A 22167-nucleotide genomic window follows, 5' to 3' on the forward strand; every position below is an offset into this window, starting at 1 on the left:
AGAGAGGGGGAAGCAGGCTCCCTGCTGAAGAGCCCGACATCTTTCTTTCTTTTTTTTTTTTTTTTTAAGATTTTATTTATTTATTTGTCAGAGAGAGAGGGAGAGAGAGTGAGCACAGGCAGGCAGAGAGAGAAGCAGGCTCCCTGCCGAGCAAGGAGCCCGATGTGGGACTCGATCCTAGGACGCTGGGATCATGACCTGAGCCGAAGGCAGCTGCTTAACCAACTGAGCCACCCAGGCGTCCCCCGACATCTTTCTTAATGGCTTTTACAGCTTCACATAAATTTCTGGATTGTTGAAATCTTATTTCCAAACCAACTATATGCTGGTAAAATGATACATATATTTTTTTTAAAAAAAGATTATTTATTTATTTATTTGACAGAGAGAGATCGATCACAAGTAGGCAGAGAGGCAGGCAGAGAGAGAGGAGGAAGCAGGCTCCCTGCTGAGCAGAGAGTCCGATGCGGGACTCGATCCGAGGACCCTGAGATCATGACCTGAGCCGAAGGCAGCAGCTTAACCCACTGAGCCACCCAGGCGCCCAAATGATACATATTTTTGAATCATAAAATAAATCATAAAGAAATGCCAGAACAAGTGAAAGGAATTTGGAATTAAGTAGTTGATGATTGTCATGCAGGTTTCTGGAGTAAAGTGTGTGTTTAACATGGGTCACTAGATGTAAGTGCAACATTGTAGCCCACTGGATGAATTCTCCCTTCTGTCTGAATGAGAAAGGTATCCTTCCTTGTTGGATAAAACTAATATATGATGTAGTATGTGTAGTTCTATGGGTTTCAGCTAGGTTATATTAAACTTCCAGCAGGTCCAGTGTTGTCATAATTAAATGACCACTGTATTTTAAAAACAAACCCAGCATGCTTTCACAAACTGAAAAAAGGAATAAATAGAATCCATATAATCTTATTTGTGATGTAAGGCAGCTCTTACTATCATTGTTGGAAAGGATTGCATTAAGAATCTATAAAATTGCCTACTTTTCACCAAATGGGTTAGATTTGCAAGATTACTTTTTTTTTTTTTAAAGGGAAACATTTGCTTCATAACTTGGCAAAATACGGCATGTTATTTATCCCAAGAAATTATTTTTGTGGGGCTCTTGGGTGGCTTAGTCAGTTAAGTGTCTGTCTTCTGCTCAAGTCATTATCCAGGGTCTGGGATTGGGCCCCATGGCGGGCTGGCTGCTCGGCTTGACCCCTCTCTCGTGCGTGTGTGAGCACGTGCTCTATCTCGTGCACATGCTCTTGCTCTCTCTTTCTAAAAAAAATTACTCTGTCTTTAGGCCTAGTGGTGCTAGTTCTTTAAGTCAAATTGAGAACCCCCCCCCCCGATAGAAATGAGTAAATTCTTTGGGGAAAAAGTATAAATTAAGAGGTAACCCCCATAATGCCTTTCTCTGTGTTTTAATATTCTTTGCAAATGATGTGAACTTCGTCGTTATCAGTGTCCTAACTTAATTTACCTGCTTAGTACTCTTAGGAAATACTTGACACCATCAAGATTCAGTGTTTGCTGTTTACATAAATATTAACCTTAGTGTTGGTCACTCAATAAGAGGTGTCTGTGACCTCCCCTATTAATACACAACAGTTGATTATGTCCCTAGATTAAAAAGTATTCTGTCAAATAATTGTTAAGTCTGTTAATAGAGAAACTGAAGAGGGATTGTGGTTCTCTTAAAGGCTGATGAGCAACAGCATTGGAGTTGAGGATAAAACCATTATCTGTTTTCTAACCCTTTGACCAATAAGCTTTTTGGGGGTCGGGTGAGCATAATATTACCCATTGTCCTTTGTCTAACTTACTGAGTTACTTTCCTATGGTGTAATATCTTGGTATTTTGTTACATGTTTCTGTTTACATGAATTTCCCCCTTCACCTTATGTATTCTCTATTGAAAAGTCAAGTGAAATGTTATTTTAATGTTTGAGAGTATTCATGTCCTATTCACTGAGACTTCCAGTTTTCTTTAGCATATGTACAAAATTATCTCATGTATTAGTAATCACTTTCAGATCACTTATTGGGGTCAGACTTTTTTTTTTAAGATCTTATTTTGGGGCACCTGGGTGGCTTAATTTTTAATCAAGCCTTTGGCTCAGGTCATGAGGTCCTGGTATTAAGCCCCATGTCAGGCTCCTTGCCCAACAAGAAGCCTGTTTCTCCCTCTCCCACTCCCACTGCTCGTGTTCCCTCTCGCTGTCTCTGTCTCTCTGTCAAATAAATTTTAAAATCTTAAAAAAATAAAGATCTTATATTTAGGGGTGCATGAGTGGCGAAGTCAGTTGAGCACATGATCTCAGTCATGAGATTGAGCCCTGCATGGGACTCTGCTCAGCGTGGAGTGTGCTTGGGTTTCTCTCTTCCTCTGCCACTTCCTCTCCTCTCCCGCTCTCTCTCTAAAATAGATAAAATCTTCAAAAAATAAGATTTTAAGTAATCTGTACCCAACGTGGGGTTGAACTCATAGCCCTGAGATTGTCACATGCTCTACCTACTGAGCCAGTCAGGCACCACTGGGGTGTCAAACTTTATGTTAAGGTTCATGGGATCTATAGTGATGTCCCCTCTTTCTGATAGTAGTAATTTGTGTCCTGTTTTTTTAGTTTGGCTAGAGCCTTCTCTGTTTTACCTTTTTAAAGAATCAGCTTTTGGTTTAATTGGCTTTCTCCATTGATTTCCTGTTTCCATTGGTACCTGCTGATTTTTATTTCTTACTTTTATTTAATTTGCTCCTTTTTTTCAGTTTCCTAAGGTGGAAGCTTTGATGATTGATTTTAGGTCTTTTCTAATGTTTGAATTAAATGCTATAAATTTTCCTATAAGGACTTAACATCCCACAAATTTTGCTAAGTTTTTATTTTCATGTAGTTCAAAATATATTTAAAACCTGAAAGATTTCTTCTTTGACTCATGCATTATTTAGAAGTGTGTTAAGTGGGGATTAAGTGTTTTTTTTTCTTATATAATTCCATTGTCTGAATGTAGACACTGTAGGAATTTTGTTCTTTTAAATTTGTCCAGGTGTATTTTATAGCCAAGAATGTCTTGATGAATGTTCCATGTGAGCTTAAAAAGGATGTGTGTGTATTCTGCTCTTACTGGGTAGGTGTCATTTAAAATGAGTTGATGGTTGGTTTTGGTTTTAGCTATTTTCTTACTAGTTTTCTGCCTGCTCGGTTAGTCCGAGGGGTGTTGGACTCAGTTCTCCTTGCAGTTCTCGGTTTTTGCCTCACCTCTTGTAGTTTGACACTTTGTTAGGTGTGTTCATGTTAACAGTTGTGTTGTAGAACTGACCCCTTTATCATTTATCTTTATTCCTGATAATTTCCTTGTATTGAAGTTTACTGTGTCTATTATTAATATAGGTACTCCTGCTTTCTTTTGATGAGTGTTAGCATGGTGTATCTTAAATCATTTCTTTTTTTTTTTTTTTGAGACTGTGTTTTGGAGCAGTTTTAGACTTACAGAAAAGTTGAGGAAGAAATATAGACCTTCCTCACAGGCATCCTCTGTTATGAACGTTCCCTGCCAAAGTGGAACATTTCATCTGATGATCCTATATTGACACATAATCACCCCAAATCCAAGTTTACATCAGGGTTCAGTCTTGGTAGTATGTATTTTTTGTGTTTGGACAAATGTATTATATGTATCCCTTATTAAAGTACGTAGAATATTTTCACTAAAATCCTTTGTTTTTCACCTGTTCATCCCTTCCTCACCCTCAATCCTGGCAACACTATCTTTCCCCAGCCTCTCTGGTTTTGCCTTCTTCAAAATATTATATGGATGGGGAATGCAAGATGTAGCCTTTTCAGATTTAATTCTTTCACTTAACACGTATTTAAGTTTCTTCCATGTCTTTTCATGGCTTGGTGGTTCCTGTATCATGGCTTATCCATTTGTCTACTGTAGGACTCAGTAGGCTGAGCCCAAGTTTTGGCAGTTAAAGGAAAGCTACTACAAGTACTATGTGCATATTTTTGCACAGACATAAGTAACTACTTTGGGTAAATACCAAGGAGCATTATTGGCATGATTGATATATACCAGTATGATTAATCTTATAAGAAATACCAAGGAGCATTATTGGCATGATTGGTATGTACCAGTATGTTTAATCTTATAAGAAACCACCAAACTGTCTTACGAAGTGGCTGAACCACTTTGCATTCCCGCTAGTAATGTATGAGAGTTCCTGTTGCTCCAGTTCCGTCCTGACCAGCATTTGGTGTCAGTGTTCCAGTTTTGGACATTATCAAAGATGTGTAGGGGTATCTCATTTTAATTTGGGTTTCCTTGATGATGTAATGATGTGGCACATCTCTTCATTTGCTTATTGCCATCTGTATATCTTTGGTGAGTTTTAGGTCTATGACCCATTTCTTTGGTTGGGTTTGCTCATTGGATTTTAAGAGTTCTTGGTATATTTTGAGTGTAGTCCTTTATCAGATGTGTCTTTTGCAAGTATTTTCTTTACTGGTTTGTCTTCTCTTTCACTCATTATCTGAAAACTATTTTTAATCTATGTATGTCTTTATATTTATTTAGTTCTTTTAAAAAAGATTTTATTTATTTGTTTATTCATCAGAGTGCACACAGGCAGGCAGAGTGGCAGGCAGAGGCACAAAGAGAAGCAGGCTCCCTGCCGAGCAAGGAGCCCCATGTGGGACTTGATCCCAGGACCCTGGGATCATGACTTGAGCTGAAGGCATCGGCTTAAGCGACTGAACCACCCAGGCGTCCCTGTCTTTATATTTATATTTAAAGTGAGGTCTTGTTTTTTGATCCATCTGACAATCTGTGTGATAATTGGTACATTTAGACAATTGGCATTTACAGTGGTTGTTGACAAAGCTGGATTAATATCTACCATATTGGTTATTTTTCTAATTGTTGCCCTTGTTCTTTGTTTACAATTATGCCTTCCTATTTTTGCCTTGCACTTTTTTTCTGCCTTTCAGTGGGTTTTAATTGAGCATTATATATGATTATATTTTCTCTCTTTCCTAGCATATCAGTTACACTTTACAAAGGAAACCTTTTTTAGTGGTTGCCCTAGTGTTTGTGATACATATTTACTGCTATTCCAAGTCCACTTTCCAATAACACTATGTCCTTCATGGGTAGTGTTGAGTACATTATAATAACAAAATAATCTTCATTCTTCCCTCCAGTTCCTCATGTCACTGCAGTCATTCATTTCACTTACACATAAGCATATAGTTAAATATACATGGTCAAACACAGTGTTGCTGTTGTTCTTTTGAACAAACTTGTCTGTTAGATCAATAAGAAAAGAGGGTTTTTTTTTAATGCCTTCACTTATTCCTTTGATAATGTTTCTCTGTGTAAATTAAGTTTCTGACTTGTATTATTCTCCTCTGAAGAACTTAACATGACAGTTCTACTGGCAACAGATTCCCTCAATTTTTGTTTTGAGAGTCTATTTCTCCCTCACTTTTTTTTTTTTTTAAGATTTTATTTATTTATTTGTCAGAGAGAGAGCAAGCACAGACAGACAGAGTGGCAGGCAGAGGCAGAGGGAGAAACAGGCTCCCTGCCGAGCAAGGAGCCCGATGTGGGACTTGATCCCAGGAGGCTGGGATCTTGACCTGAGCCAAAGGCAGCAGCTTAACCAACTGAGCCACCCAGGCGTCCCTGAATTATACTGCGTATTTAAATATTCAGTGCTGTCTGTGGGGGCTTAGCACTGCCATCTGCAGGCAGGGAGTTGGTTTTCAGGAACTGACCAATTCGTTGGTGTCAGTGGCTCTTTTTTTAAGGCTGGGTTGAGTGCCATTCAGGTAATAGAGATGTATATAGCACAGACTGGGCAAGGTTTGTCTCCTGCCTAGCCTTAAAGAGGTGAGGAATGATTTTTAAAAGGGGACGGGAGGGTTGTCTAACAAAAAGGCAATGCAGTTTTTAAAATGGGCTACATAGTGCAAGTCCTTGACCCTTGGGATTCAGGGACACCTGCCCTTTCTGTACTGTGTCACATTAAAAATCACAGGGGAGGGGCGCCTGGGTGGCTCAGTGGGTTAAAACCTTTGCCTTCAGTTCGGCTCAGGTCATGATCCTAGGGTCCTGGGATCGAGCCCCATGTTGGGCTCTGCTCAGCGGGGAGCCTACTTCCCCCTCTCTGTCTGCCCCTCTGCCTACTTGTGATCTCTGTCAAATAAATAAATAAAATATTTTTTTTAAAAAGGCTACATGAGTATATGACTCCATTTGTATGAAATGTCCAGAATAGGCAAATCCATAGAGGCAAAAAGTAGGTAAGTGGTTTCGAAGAGCTGAGAGGAAGGGGGCAATGGAGTGACTGGTAATGAGTATGCAGTTTATTTCTGATGCCAGGTTCTGACCATTGATTTCATGTGCAGTTAACAGAAACTCTTAAGGAGGGAAAAAATAAAGATCAATTTTGGATTGAAGACCAAAGCATTGTGGGATTTTTTCATTTAGGATGCAGAAAAATGACACAAGCTAGGCTGCAAAAAGGCAGATTTTTTTAAGTATCTAGTAAAATGACATGAAAGAGGTAATATAATTCAATTATTTAGAATACTTAAAAATTCTACAGCTTCAGAAGAATTATTTATCTTTGGTTTGAGCTATTCAAACACTAATCCCAGTTTTTCTGAGAAAGACCAGCTTTATTTCTAAATGCTTTTATTCTTGGATATGCCATTTTTCCAAACTACTCCACAGAGGAAATAAAGATTATATATAATACTCTTAAAAGTGGGTATATCAGAACACCTGGGTGGCTCAGTTGGTTAAGCTGCTGCCTTTGGCTTAAGTCCTGATCTCAGGGTCCTGGGATTGAGTCCTGCATCAGGCTCCTTGCTCAGCAGGGAGCCTGCTTCTCCCTCTGCCTGCTCTGCCTGATATACACCCTGCTTGTGCTCCCTCTGACAAATAAAATCTAAAAAGCTCCCCAAAACCTTCCAATATAAGAACGCCAAATGAAGCCTATCCAATTCCCTACCAAGCTGTTTTCAATTTCAAGAAAATAAATGATATGGAACCAAAAATGCATACTGGAATACTTCAAATACGGTAAGATGAACATCAGCAACAATCCAGGATAAAACCATTAAAGTCAGTTCCTGGGCAAAATGGCTTGCAATATATAAACCCTTTGACATAAAATCAAAACAAAATGGACAGAAGATGGAGATGATGAATGATTGTTTTTAGTGGTTCTTCAGGAAAAGTTAAGATTATGAGAAAAGCCTAACACTGACAATACAAACATGGATTTTAACTGCTGAGTTTGTTATAGAAGCATGAATCCAGCTGGTAGGTGCTAGTTATGTTGAAGGTGGTATCAGTCAGCTGTACTGAATGCCTAAATACTAATACACTAAATACTAATATACCAAATACTAAAAATAATAAAGACTTAGTATATTTAAGGTCTACAATTTAAAATTAATTTATTGTTTATATGTTAAGTGTTAATTTTAGCATCTGGCTTTAGTATTATTCATTATTATTCATTACACTATGGCCAACTTGCAAAGTAATTTTGTTCCATATTATAATTTTTAATGTATTAGCATAATGTTTTAAAAAATGTATTATTAAAGCTTATCTTGAATTTAGGTTTGTCTTTTCAAAACCTACGTTTTTTAATGAGCAGAGTTTTGTCTTTTTGATGATTGTTAAGCATTATAACTTACTATAACAGCCATTTGAGTTTCTGAGGAATTAGTATTTAGGCATTCTTGCTATCTGCTGCTCTATACCTAAAATGGATTTTAAAAAGTGTCAGGTAATAGTGGAGCATGGCTAAACCACTTAAAAACCAATATTAGTACACAAGTTCCTTCTATGAAACAAATTATGGGAGTAGACCCACATTTTTAGGGGGCGCCTGGGTTGCTCAGTGGGTTGGGCCGCTGCCTTCGGCTCAGGTCATGATCTCAGGGTCCTGGTATCGAGTCCCGCATCGGGCTCTGTGCTCAGTGGGGAGCCTGCTTCCTCCTCTCTCTCTCTCTGCCTGCCTCTCTGCCTACTTGTGATCTCTCTCTGTCGAATAAAAAAATCTTAGAAAAAAAAGTGTCAGGTAATAGTGGAGCATGGCTAAACCACTTTAAAACCAGTATTAGTACACAAGTTCCTTCTATGAAACAAATTATGGGAGTAGACCCACATTTTTAAAGTGATTTTTTTTTTGATTCATTTTCTTGGGCTGCTTAGTCATTCTAATTTATACTCTAGGACTTTTGTATTATTTTTTTAAGATTTTTTATTTGACAGACAGAAATCACAAGCAGGCAGAGAGAGAGGAGGAAGCAGGTTCGCTACTGAGCAGAGAGCCAGACGTGGGGCTCAATCCCAGGACTCTGGGGATCATGACCTGAGCGGAAGGCAGAGGCTTTAACCCACTGAGCCACCCAGGTGCCCCTAGGACATTTGTATCTTTAATAATGTTTTTCTCCCCAAATCTCTATCAAAAAAGCAATGAGACTGACCTTTGTAACTGGACACAAGCTTGTAAGATTAATAGGATGATGAAATGATCTGGAAAAAAATATAGGTTGGGTAATCCCTTGGGAATAATCTAGCTCATGACTGCAACAACATAATTAGACTAAACAAGATAAAAATGCATTGGTAGAGGTTTCACTTCATACCCACTAGGATGACTGTAATCAACACCTAAGTTAGTGAGGGTGTGGAGAAACGAACTCTCATACAGCACTGGTGGGAATGTAAAATGGTGTCACCACTGTGGAAAACATTTTGGTAGTTTCTCAAAATGTATATAACCAAAGGAATTAAAGACAAGTGTTTAAACAAAAACATATATGTGAATGTTCATAGGAGCATTATTCACAATAGCCAAAATGTGGAAACAACTGAAACACCCATTTGGATAAACAAAATGTGGTATAACCATACAATAGAATATATTCAGCCATACAAAGGAATGAGGTACTGATAGATAAAACAGAAGAGCTCTAAAAACATTAACGTAAATAAAGGAAAGCCAGACACAAATGGTCATATATTGTATGATTCCATTTATATGGAATATCCAAAATAGATAAACCCATTGAGGAAGGAAGCATTTAATAGTTGCCAGGGTCTGGAGGGGAGGAAATGGTGTGACATTACTTAATAGGTCAGTGTATTTCCTTTTGGGGTGATGAAAATGTTTTGGAACTAGTTGGGGATAATGATTGCCCAATACTGTGAAGGTACTAAATGCAGTGGAATCGAAATTTTAAAATGGTTAGTCTTACATGAATTTCAATTCAATTAAAAAAATGCTTTGGTATTACCCTCTCAAAATACGGTCTTATTGTTCTCAAGCTAGTACTAAAAAATCATGCAATACAGCTCTGGTACCTTCCATGCTAAAGCATGTACTTTCTCATTAAATGGGACCACAGAATTTGATTACCCAAATCAGTTAGAAATCTTCAACTGTTTCTTCTCCCTAAATGAAATCTAGGTCTTTCCTTCTAGTACTAGGTTGAGTAAAGTATTAGAAATTTCAAAACATTTAAATATCTTTGAATTATGATTAAAGAATTGGTGTTGGCTATAATTTTTTAGGGTGATTTTCCCTTGTGTTGTCATTTGGATTTTATGGTACGCTAGTAATGCAGATCTTTAATTTTCATTAACATGTATTTTAGTTTTCCCTCAAACCAGGTTGTAGGGGACCTTTGCCTTTATTCCTATAGTTGGAGAATAGATCCGATAAGGAGACCTAATGAATCATAGGCAGATGATAGTGTTCTTTGGACCCTCTCCCTTGTACTGTTTCTCAGATACACCTCCAGACTGAAACCACCATGCCACATTCTGGTATCAGGCCTGCCTTAGTTCTCTCAGAGAAGTCACCCACCCAGTGAAATACTTGGAAATTTGAAACTGATTTTGGTATTCGGAATTTTAAAGAACTTCACATTACAGCCAGAAGTGATTTTTTTGCTAATGTATTATGAACTATAGTGTATGTCTGCAATGGCAACTGTGTAAGAGTTCATTTAACAGGACAGTGTTCTATAATTTTCTTAGTCTTTTGTAATCAATAATATACCATTTTGGAATGTTAATTCCTATAGCAAGAACTTGTGACATCATAAAATGGGTTCACCATAAAGAGAGGTGCTTTCCATACTTTATTAAATTAAATGTACTAAAAAATCCAAATAGAAATATTTAATCACAAAGATGGCTTTAAGCTAATAAACATTTCTGAATACCACTTTATTCTAACTCATGAATACAAGGTAATTTTAGTATCCTATTTATACAATTTTCTTAGTGTTCCCTACCTTTGGACTCCAATCATAGTAATATATCTGCATAGTGACCAGAGTATACAGCACTTCACAATAAGATTCTACATTCTGCTATTCTGAAATGCTGATATAATCTGATCACACACTGAGTCAAATTTAAAGATTCAGAAATGTGGAATGTTTGGTAAGTGATTAGTTCTTCCAGCCAAGAGTTCAATCTAGTTAGCCATGGTGTTAATACAGAATCTGAAAGTTTTCCTCATAGGCATGAGCAAGCATATCATGCTCCCATTTCTTTTTCCAAATGTTTCTCAACTTTTTGCTTAGAAACTATTTTCTCTTAAGTTATTTTAAGGGTCCTGTCAACCTGTTTGAAAGCAGACCAAAAACACATTTTAAAAAGAAAAAATATGTATTTTGCAAAAGAATCAAGATTCTGGCATTAATATATTCATGTGTTTCTAAACTAATGTTAAAGTGCTCTCAAAGATGTTATTTAGGAAGGCACAATTTGATAGCATCTACTTTTTTACAGCTTTTTCTAAAGATCATGCCAGGAAACCGCCACTTTAATTTTCCCATTCCAGTGTTTTAAGTAATTTAATGTTCAAAATGAACTCTAAAACTCATTCTCAAACTTACTAGGAGTTAACAATACAGTGGATAGTGAGAATATGAAAGGACAGCCTACTCTATCAAAAAAGTTCTTATGGTATTGGGTTTAGAGATTAGTAACGAATTTGGGACAAAAGCTCTCATGACTGTGGAAAATCAGAATTCTTTAAGTGAGTGGGCATTTAATATCTAAGATAAAGAAACTAAGCACAGAAATATGAGATAACATTATAGTTATCCTGAACATTAAAAAGTAACAGCCAAAGCATTACAAATAAGGTATGGTAAAAACAGAGAAGAGCTCAGTTACCACTCTAGGCTAGAAACTAATCACTAAACTGCAATTTCTAATTTTAAAAAGTTTGGCTTCATATTTAAATTTTATATAGTATATAAATTATATATACAATGTTTTCCTATAACTCAGGCTATAATGATCAAGTCTATAAAAAGAACAGTTTATTTTAGAAATGCTCAAAAGCCCCACTACTCCCTTTTATATTTTTAAAAACCAACAATTTCAAAATTTCCACATTTCCAACAGGGAAATGCTCAAAGGTTCACCCAAAAAGTCAAGCCCATATCAGTAGGCAGTTTCTCATAAGGTATCTCTTATGCCACATTCTGTAATACGATATAGTCAAATACCCTACTGATTTATGAACATTTTTCATGGGTAAGAAATTATTGAAGAAAACTGGATCAAGTTGAATATGCTGTTATTCACTTTGAACACTAAATTGTGCTTGCATCCTAAAAGTTCAAATGAGCTGCAGTAAGAATAAGAATATAAATGTCTATTTGTACCACATACTAAAAAGTAAAATCCTAAAAATAACAGGACGATAATAGCCTATGTTAACTGAAAAACTAAAGATGAGAAGCAATAACAATTGGTGATGGCATAATTTAATCTTCTGTTAAAGCTCTGAAGTTGTATTAAATAGCTAGCCAACCTGAGGTAGAGGGAGACTCTAATGTTACTCCTTCATGTCAGACTTAGGCCTCTCACTTCACTTCAACCTGTATGCATTCTTTCCTAATTATACAAACATGATTCAATCTGAAATGTGTTATGAAAGAAAAATTAAAGGATCATTCAAATGGGTTGTTTTTGTTTTTGTTTTTTTACAAAATTCTTAATTCCTAGTTTAAAAAAAAGGTACTTATAAAAATGTACATAATTCAATGTTCTTCCTGGGAGTCATAAATATATTTGTTTTTCCTTCAACAATAGGAAAAAAAGAGAAGTGGAGAAACTGCAAATATTATGAACAGCTGTGTAATGGAGAAACTGGAACTAACTAGTAGAGTAACAACATTTATCTGTCTAGTTTTCCTCTTTGAAGGTTAGACATAAGCTTTGATTCATATTAAATTTCCTACTAACGCAGACAGATTCCATTAAACACAAGTCTATTTCCATTTTAAATCACATACAAGTGCTATGTGATCAGAGGGATGGGAAACACTAGGTAAGGCCTGGTGGGTGGTAACTTCTTCATGACTAGGTAATGGAATCACCTGTTCAACCTCTAGAGCATTTAAGTCAATGAAAATGTAGTCCAGACATCCATGAAAGCCACCAACGTAATTAGTGTAAGCAGGTTCACCACAAGCACTTTTCAATTTGAAGAAATGAGTAAGGGACATGTTGCACCGTTCCTCTTCCCCATTGGAAGCCCAGTCTTCATGATCCTCTGGGATGCTGCCATTGACAACAAAATGATACATTCCTGTTGATGGGGTACTATTAAAGTCTCCACAAAATATAACCGGGATATCAGGATACAGATCACACGAGACATGTCTAATGTGAGCCAAGGCTACTGCCATTTGAATGAGACGAATGTACCCACCTGTGAATATAAAAAACATTATTATAAGTATTTTCACATGTTGCCTTTAAGAAGGAAAAAGCGCACAAACTACATACAGTATCTGGGTGACATTCAAAATATGTGTTTGGAGAAGGGAAACTGGATGAAGGTGGCCCAAAGGTAAAAAAACATCTAGTTATGAGGCACATAAGTACTACAGATGTAATGTACAACATAATGAGCACAGTTAACAATGATATATGGTATATTTAAAAGTTGCTGAAAGAGTAGCTCCTACAAGTTCTCATCACAAGGAGAAAACATTTTTTCAAATCTACATGAGGTGATGGATGTTAATTTACTATGGTAATCATTTTGCAATAATCTAAGTCCCACTTTAGGCCTATATGATGCTATTGACAACTATATCTCAATAAAACTAAAAGAAATAAAGATGTATGTAAAAAGAACAGCCCTACCTAAGTTACCATGTTTACATCACTTGTGAAAACCACTAAAACCTACCTTTTGGATGCCAGTAGAGATGGGTATTAGCAACACATATCCTTTTAGAAGAGTCCTTTGTAGACTGAAGAACAGAAACCTAAAATAAACAAAGGGTCAAGAGTCCAGTTGCCATCAATCTCCTGAACTTTTTTTCTTAATCCAAGACTATACGATGAACTGACATTTCATAACCTTCCCTGACTGAAAAGTATGACTGCAAGTATGAAATCTAACTTTGGCTACAAGTTTCAGGATACACATGAACTGGATTCAGAATAACGTGTTTTTTAATAATAGTCCATCATATAGGAAGTAAGAAAAGGATATATTTTAGAGAACATTAAGGTTGGTGTTTTTGAGTAAAGGCAGAGTTTGAAGTCAGGCCCACACTTAACTGTTTTTTTTTTAAAGATTTTATTTATTTTTTTGACAGAGAGAGATCACAAGTAGACGGAGAGGCAGGCAGAGAGAGAGAGAGGGAAGCAGGCTCTAATGAGCAGAGAGCCCGATGCGGGACTTGATCCCAGGACCCTCGGATCATGACCTGAGCCGAAGGCAGTGGCTTGACCCACTGAGCCACCCAGGCGCCCCCACACTTAACTGTTTATAGCTGTGTGACCTGGAGAGAGCACTCTTTTCCCACGTCAGTTTGGTCACCGGTTAGACACTACTGTCCACCTAAAGGGGGACTGTTGTATGGATTCAAGTGAATGAGCTTACAAAGAGGTGCATGAAACACACTGGGTGCTTGAAGAAAAAAAAACAAAAACAAAAAACAGAGAGAGAGAAAGAGAGATAGCTACTCCAAAATCTTACTATGAACAAAACCAGTTACCTAAAAACTCCGGACAAATATATAAATAACATGTTTTTAAAAACTAAGGCAGCTTAACACCTGCTCAGTGATGATGTAATATATAAGTAACTGGGTTAAGAATCCTGGCTCCAAACGTATGTGAACTTGGGTAAGTAAACTTGACCATTTCCCCATTTACAAAATAACATCTGTATAAATAGCAGGATTACTATGACCAAAATCTAAGTATTAATATTTGTGGACTACTTCATTGAACATGCCACTTATTAAGTACTTTACTTTTTTTGTTTTGAGTTTTTATTTAAATTCCAGTTACTTAACATATACTATAATATTAATTTCAGAACAAAATTTAGTGATTAAATTTTAAGTGCTTTAAAATGCGTCAGAACAGTGCTTGGCAAGGAGTAAAATACTAAATACCATATTCTTGTATTCAGCATGTCTTTCCCATAAAATTGAACGCACTATGAAAGTCCGTTTGTCTTGTTCAGAGGTGCCTGGCACACTAGAGGTGCTCAGTAAGTATTTGCTCAATGAACAAATGTTCCTGTGTTCATGTGTATCCTGAGTGAATGCTATGCTTAACCTTTGTGCTTAAGATACAAGAGCAAATACCTTCAGCAAAATCTGAAAAAAATCTTCCAGTGCTCTAAAAATCGAAGAGTATGTAAAGAGAATGGCAGAGGTACTCTACCTGGAGGACAGAAGATCTCTGGAGCACCCTCTCCTGCGCAGACGGGTACAAAACTAATTTCTCCAGCAGTTCTTTGTGAAGTGGGTCGGACTCCAGGGCTTCATGGAAAGAAATGTCATGCTGGCTAAGGAGAGTGAATTTGGCCTTTCGGTAGAAAGTAGCCAGGCCTTCGTGCTGCTTGATTCTAAACACGCCTTCCAGCCCAAAGGCCTCGAGGGCCGGCACCAAGCTGTCTGTAAACACGCTGCGATCAACCTCTTGCAAACAGATGAGATCAGCGTTGTAGCCCGTGAGCTCCTTCTGGATAAGGTTCTGGCGGTAGTCGAGTTCCAGGGCGTAAGGGGCACAGTACGGGTAAAGGACGCTCCTCGAAAACTCAGTCTGGGCGTACGTGTCAGCCAGGAGGTTGTAAGAGACCGTGCGGATGAGAGAGTCGTCCGTCACTTTCTTGGTGTAGAGATGCCTGTGGTCAAAGGTGCACGTGCCAGGCCCTGCCTCCACGGGACACACACTTTCCAATTCCCGGCTTGGTCCGAAGCGCTGCCCATTGCCTGGGGTGCAATGAAGCTTCAGTCGGAGCCCGATGTCGGCATTGGACGGCGTGTAGACGCGCTCGTTCACACCGGTCTCCGTCCAACCAGCAGAGGGTGAAGAGGGAGATAATGACGAGGGGCCCCCGCCCTCTGGCTCTGCCGCTCCGGCTTTGGCTTCCTTGTACCAGCGGAAGACGGAGCTGGGGGGATCCCCAAATTCGAGGCTGAGCTTGGGGCAAACCGGGAAACCGGCCATGATGTAGCGTGGCAACTGCAGCTCGGTGAAGGCGGGCGGGTTGCGCTCCACCTTGTACTTGACATCGCCAATCTGCAGCACCGCGCCGTCCTGCCAGGCGTCCACGTTGAGCACGTCCTCAGCCACTGCCTCCTCCCGGTAGTACAGCTTCACCACGGGCTCGGAGGCCGCAGTCGACTCGGGCCCAGGCCCCGCAGAGGCCACGCCACCACTTGCATTTGGCCGGTTCTTCCTGCTCTTCTTGGCAGCGGCCGCCTTAGCGTGGCCTTTAAGGGCATTGGTTGCTATCCGGCTGAGAGCCCGACCCAGCGGCTCGCTTTGGTCGCGCTGCATGTTCTTGTGGCTGCCGTCGGCCAGCGCGAACGACAGGCTTAGCTTAGGCTCGGAGGGCACACAGCGCACTACAGCGCGCTCCATGGCGCCCGCCGCTTTCTCAGTCGCCGCCTCGGCCCGAGTGTGCCACTCCACCGCCGTGCGGACCCCACGAAGCACGGCGCGGGAACCCGGGAGTCTCCACATGAACCTGGTGGCCCAGCGGCCGCCAAGCCTCAGAGGAAGATTGAGAAGCTACAGCAGCCGGCTCCGGAATCCATTCAGTCCCTCAACTTCCGGCCAGAGAGGAGAGGACACCAGGTACTTCCGCTCCGCATTTTCGCCAGGTCGGTTTATACGCTTCCTTTTTTCCGTAGCCACGCCTATCTGTAATCCCTCCCAGCTTAATCTTTATCTTCAAATAGAGCCATAAAGAGGGGGAAATAAAGAAACCATGGAGATGCCTGAGGGAAATATTGGACTCCGTGTGTTTATCGAAAGTGCAGTTATAGGGCTGAAGGGAAGGTGCGCCAAGCCGGAAGTTGTTGGGGCGTTGTCATGGGTTCCACTTCCCCTATGGAAACGGGCACTTTTTCTGAATTCTAGCCAGGGCGGGTAGAGCTCGGCCGGGATTGCCAGCCTGGCTTCCGCTGTGGAAAGCGTTGCCAAGTTCCTCTCCACAGCATTCTCATTGCTGTTCGCCCTTTCCGAGGTGTGGGTGGGTTCGTTTCAGGCCGGGCCAGCGCAGACGCACAGAGCTGTTTTTGTGGTACTTAGTAACAATTAACGTTATACAAGAATTACGATTTAGGGAGCGAATGCTATGCTAAAAGCCTCATTTATGATTACGAGGTCCAGAGTGGTTAAATTACCCGCACAAGGTCACAAAGACATTGCTGAATGAATGGCAGGAGACAGAATAGCCAGTAAGAGAACACGAGAAGTGTAGCCTTCACTGAAAACCAAATGGAGAAAGTATACCAAGAGTGATTTTGTGTTGCAAATAATTAATATTCGGTGATTAACTGGGAATAAAAGACCTTGGAGACTTAAAAGACAAGCTGAGACGTCACTCTAGTCCACAAGTGATCTAACTGTATCCACTTTTCCTTATCCTGCAACTAGAATGCTTACGCACTGGGCTTACAATAAGCCATATCTTGTGGCACCTGGGTGGCTCAGTGGGTTAAAGCCTCTGCCTTCGGCCCAGGGTCCTGGGATCCAGCGCCGCATTGGGCTCTCTGCCCAGCAGGGAGCCTGCTTCCACCTCTCTCTCTTTCTCTGCTTACTTGTGATCTGTGCCTGTCAAATAAGTAATAAATAAAATAAAAAAAAATAAGCCATATCTTACCCTCTGGCTTACCATGAAAATAGGCTTTTGATTGTGTTCTAAAAGAGGATGGGTTTTGCAATTACTTGAAATTTCTATTCCTGTCCTGCCCTCCTCCCACCCCAAATATTTGATAAGGTGAAGGCGTACTGATAGTATATATGCAGTTGGAAGCTCTAGTATAGGTATAAAAGTCATTACTTTGTATCAACTGACTAACATAAGGAAGAAAGAAAATTAGTCTTTGTAGTCTAGTTGATAGTAGCTCATTTAATAAATCAGAGTTTTGAAATGGCATTTTTCTTATCCACAGCATTTTCCTTCATGCAACTTTGCAGAACTCCATCTTACATCAGCCTTTATAAAGAAAGATAGAAGACCTACTAGAAAATGTGAGTTTCCTTCAAGCAAACTGATGTAATTTAACAATTAGAAGTTTTAATCCCAGTTTTGAGACAGATGCCTTTTTCGTACTTCTCTTAGTGTGTCTCTCTCTCTCTCTATATATATATATATTAATTTTTTAAAAGAATAAAACAGACCCATGTGACAAAAAGGTAGTCTTTCCACCACTGACTCCTGTGCAAACACAAACACTTATTATGAATATTATGTATTATGAACACTTATGTATACATACCTTTCTCCTACTTCTTTACACAAATAGGAATATGGTATACCTATGGTACAGTATCTTACTCTTTTTGAAAGAGGATTTCAACTACCACCATTTTGACCTCAAACTTTTTAATTATGTTCTTCCTCTCAGCTTATCTCTTTACACAGGCAAAAGACCCTATAGGCAGTGCATCTTGTGATGGTAATCAAAACTGCCTCCTCAAGCTCCCTTAGGCAGCAAGGCCTAACTCCCTAGACAGTGATCCATCTGGCCTTTACTGTCCTCCTGCATGTACCCACTAACCTTCATCCTACATTTGCCTTATGTAAATCTAGAATGTTGTCAGCACTTTGGAAATAGTCTTTGAGGCCACTGGTGTTGGCCTCAGTGAAATAAATCCCTTTCTTGTTTCACTACCATTCATCACTCTGCCTTTGGAGTTTGGGGTGAGTGGTCGAACCTGGTCTGTTTGAGACTCCCAGAGCCACGGGCTTTTGCATTCCTGTGATCCACCTACATTTTCACTGTCTTTTGTCAGTTCTTTCAAGAGAAAGTGAATGTGGGTATTATAGAGGGCACGGATTGCATGGAGCACTGGGTGTGGTGAAAAAATAATGAATACTGTTTTTCTGAAAATAAATAAATTGAAAAAAAAAGAGAGAAAGTGAATGAAAGTGTCACAAGTTCCCATAGAAAATTTGATTTGAACTCTACAGATTTGAAAATAATTCATAATAAATGGTGTTTTTGAAGCTCTATTTTTATGAGGCTAAATTATAGCATAATTATATACATAAAACATATAAAATTACATAGTTAAGATTTGAAGTCAGAAGAGAACCAACACTATGCTTTCCCAGAAACCAAAAGGGGAAGCAGCTAATAAAAATCATTTACTCTACCATTCTTAGTCCATACCAAGAAACACAAGCTAAATTTCACTAATCAAAGTTTATGGTTGATGGAATTCTCTCTCTCTCTATATATATATATAGCAAAGATTAGCATGTGAAGACTAGTTTCTTGTGATTATCTTCATCTTGGTTAATAACATTGGTAGGTAACAACATAGATTACTAACATACCTTTATCTTTTATTAAGGTTGATATGATACTGTAATGTTGAATGATAGCAGTCAGAAATTTTGAGTAGTACCTGGTAATAATTCAAGGTAATCTGCTACTTATATATTCAAATTTGATAATCTGCATTTGCTTTTTATTTAATGGACCAGTCTCTTTGTTTCTTTAACATTTAAAAAAAATTTTCCAGTTTTATTGAGATATTATTTATATATAACATTGTAGTAGTCCCATGTGTACAGCAATAATTATATATATACACATATATGTATATATATATAATTACCATAAAGGATTAGTTAACATCCATCATTTACATAGTTATATTTTTGTGCCATGATGAGAACTTGTAAGATCTACTCTCTTAGCAGCTCACAGTTGTGTAATTTGTATGGTCACTATATTCACTATGATGTACATATATCCCCAGAACTTCATCTTATAACTGGAAGTTTTTACCTTTTTTGACCATCTCCACCCATTCCCTTAATTCCCCTGCCCTCCATCCTCCCCCTGCCTCTGGCAACCACCAGTGTCTTCAGTTTTTGTTTTTGTATTTTAGATTCTACATATAACTGAGATCATATAGTATTTGTCTTTGTATGACTTATTTCACTTAGCATAATGCCCTCAATGTCTATCCATGTTGTCACAGATAGCAAGATTTCCTTTCTTTTTTTTTTTTAAAGATTTTATTTATTTATTTGACAGAGAGAAATCACAAGTAGGCAGAGAGGCAGGCAGAGAGAGAGGGGAGGAAGCAGGCTCCCTGCCGAGCAGAGAGCCGATGCGGGACTCGATTCCAGGACCCTGAGATCATGACCTGAGCCGAAGGCAGCGGCTTAACCCACTGAGCCACCCAGGCGCCCAAGATTTCCTTTCTTATGGCTGAATAATATTCTAGTATCTATAGCTCTGTCTTTCTATATCACATTTTGCTTATCCATTTATCCTTCAAAGGACCTTTACACTTAGGTTGTTTCCATGTCTTGGCTATTGTAAATAATGCTACAGTGAACATAGGGGTGCAGACAGTGATTCTCTTTCCTTTAGATACATACTCAGAAGTGGAATTGCTGGATCGTATGGTAGTTCTGTTTCTAATTTTTTGAGGAATCTTAATACTGTTTTCTTTAGTGGCTGTACCACTACTAGTAGTACAGGTTTACATTCCCACCAACAGTGTTATTTCTTTTATTTTAAAATTTATTGTGATTTATAATGGTTATGTTGTTATATATACTTACACTAGATAGCACAGTATAAATAATGTATGATATAGCTATATCATTTATTATAAGGTATAATTAATGTTAGTTTAACAGCAATCAAAAATTAGTAGAAGATAAGAAATTCAAATCAAAGATCCTGTGTAAAACCTATCACAATTTAACTCCATAAAGAACTCTTGTGCACATGGATTCATTTCTTTTCCCTGCCCTCCCATTTTTAAAAATATTTTATTTATTTATTTGACAGAGTGAGATTACAAGTAGGCAGAGAGGCAGGCAGAGAGAGAGAGGAGGAAGCAGGCTCCCCGCTGAGCAGAGAGCCCGATGTGGGACTCAATCCCAGGACCCTGAGATCATGACCTGAGCCGAAGGCAGCGGCTTAACCCACTGAGCTACCCAGGCGCCCTGCCCTCCCATTTTTAATTTTGAAAAGAGCAATGCATAGTATAAAGCATAGTAAGTTAGTCTCATAAGTTCTATTAGCATCTTTCACATTTAATAAGTAGAAGAAACTTTTTGTATAGTATTATAGAAGCACGTTTTGGTGTTATATTCATAAGGGCTTTTATTTTTTTTTTTTTTTTTTTTTTTTGGGTTTTCTTTTTTTTTTTTTCCCAATTTATTTATTTTCAGAAAAACAGTATTCATTATTTTTTCACCACACCCAGTGCTCCATGCAAGCTGTGCCCTCTATAATACCCACCACCTGGTACCCCAACCTCCCACCCCCCCGCCACTTCAAACCCCTCAGACTGTTTTTCAGAGTCCATAGTCTCTCATGGTTCACCTCCCCTTCCAATTTACCCAAATTCCCTACTACTCTCTAACGCCCCTTGTCCTCCATGCTATTGGTTATGCTCCACAAATGAGTGAAACCATATGATAATTGACTCTCTCTGCTTGACTGATTTCACTCAGCATAATCTCTTCCAGTCCCGTCCATGTTGCTACAAAAGTTGGATATTCGTCCTTTCTGATGGAGGCATAATACTCCATAGTGTATATGGACCACATCTTCCTTATCCATTCATCCGTTGAAGGGCATCTTGGTTCTTTCCATAGTTTGGCGACTGTGGCCATTGCTGCTATAAACATTGGGGTACAGATGGCCCTTCTTTTCACGACATCTGTGTCTTTGGGGTAAATACCCAGGAGTGCAATGGCAGGGTCGTAGGGAAGCTCTATTTTTAATTTCTTGAGGAATCTCCACACTGTTCTCCAAAGAGGCTGCACCAACTTGCATTCCCACCAACAGTGTAAGAGGGTTCCCCTTTCTCCACATCCTCTCCAACACATGTTGTTTCCTGTTTTGTTAATTTTGGCCATTCTAACTGGTGTAAGGTGATATCTCAATGTGGTTTTAATTTGAATCTCCCTGAGGGCTAATGATGATGAGCATTTTTTCATGTGTCTGATAGCCATTTGTATTTCTTGATTGGAGAAGTGTCTGTTCATATCTTCTGCCCATTTTTTGATGTGTTTGTCTGTTTCGTGTGGGTTGAGTTTGAGGAGTTCATTATAGATCCTGGATATCAACCTTTTGTCTGTACTGTCATTTGCAAATATCTTCTCCCATTCCGTGGGTTGCCTCTTTGTTTTTTTGACTGTTTCCTTTGCTGTGCAGAAGCTTTTGATTTTGATGAAGTCCCAGAAGTCTATTTTCGCTTTTGTTTCCTTTGCCTTTGGAGACGTATCTTGAAAGAAGTTGCTGTGGCTGATATCGAAGAGATTACTGCCTATGTTCTCCTCTAAGATTCTGATAGATTCCTGTCTCACGTTGAGGTCTTTTATCCATTTTGAGTTGATCTTTGTGTACGGTGTAAGAGAATGGTCGAGTTTCATTCTTCTACATATAGCTGTCCAGTTTTCCCAGCACCATTTATTGAAGAGACTGTCTTTTTTCCACTGTATATTTTTTCCTGTTTTGTCGAAGATTAATTGACCATAGAGTTGAGGGTCCATATCAGGGCTCTCTACTCTGTTCCACTGGTCTATGTGTCTGTTTTTATGCCAGTACCATGCTGTCTTGGTGATCACAGCTTTGTAAT

General features: G+C 38.9%; 2 protein-coding genes across 2 annotated transcripts in view; one reads left to right on the forward strand and one right to left on the reverse strand.

Annotated features, from left to right (window-relative positions):
• Window positions 1–10145: 10145 nt before the first annotated feature.
• Window positions 10146–16158, reverse strand: PDE12 (phosphodiesterase 12). The gene is made up of 3 exons (XM_044253323.1): window positions 14755–16158; window positions 13259–13337; window positions 10146–12772 (listed from the first exon to the last, which is right to left on the reverse strand). Exons 1-3 carry the CDS (start codon window positions 16060–16062, stop codon window positions 12330–12332), a joined length of 1830 nt encoding a protein of 609 aa, XP_044109258.1. The 5' UTR covers window positions 16063–16158; the 3' UTR covers window positions 10146–12329.
• Window positions 16159–16170: 12 nt separating this feature from the next.
• The window catches only part of DNAH12 (dynein axonemal heavy chain 12), a 243907-nt gene continuing 237910 nt past the window's right edge, over window positions 16171–22167 (forward strand). Inside the window, exons 1-2 of the mRNA XM_044253319.1 lie at window positions 16171–16202; window positions 17499–17577. The gene's annotated coding sequence lies outside the window, so the exon portion shown is untranslated. The remainder of the gene's footprint in view (window positions 16203–17498; window positions 17578–22167) is intronic.

This window comes from Neovison vison, chromosome 6 (assembly GCF_020171115.1).
Source record: "Neovison vison isolate M4711 chromosome 6, ASM_NN_V1, whole genome shotgun sequence".
NCBI lineage: Eukaryota > Metazoa > Chordata > Mammalia > Carnivora > Mustelidae > Neogale > Neogale vison.

Bases quoted from the DNA above. Each gene is read 5' to 3' on its own strand.
- PDE12 (XM_044253323.1), bottom strand. From the start codon at position 16,062: ATGTGGAGACTCCCGGGTTCCCGCGCCGTGCTTCGTGGGGTCCGCACG. The intron at 13,338-14,754 runs GTAGAGTACCTC...TGTTTATTTTAG, and splicing joins AGAGATCTTCTGTCCTCCAG to GTTTCTGTTCTTCAGTCTAC. The intron at 12,773-13,258 runs GTAGGTTTTAGT...TTATATTCACAG, and splicing joins TCTCTACTGGCATCCAAAAG to GTGGGTACATTCGTCTCATT.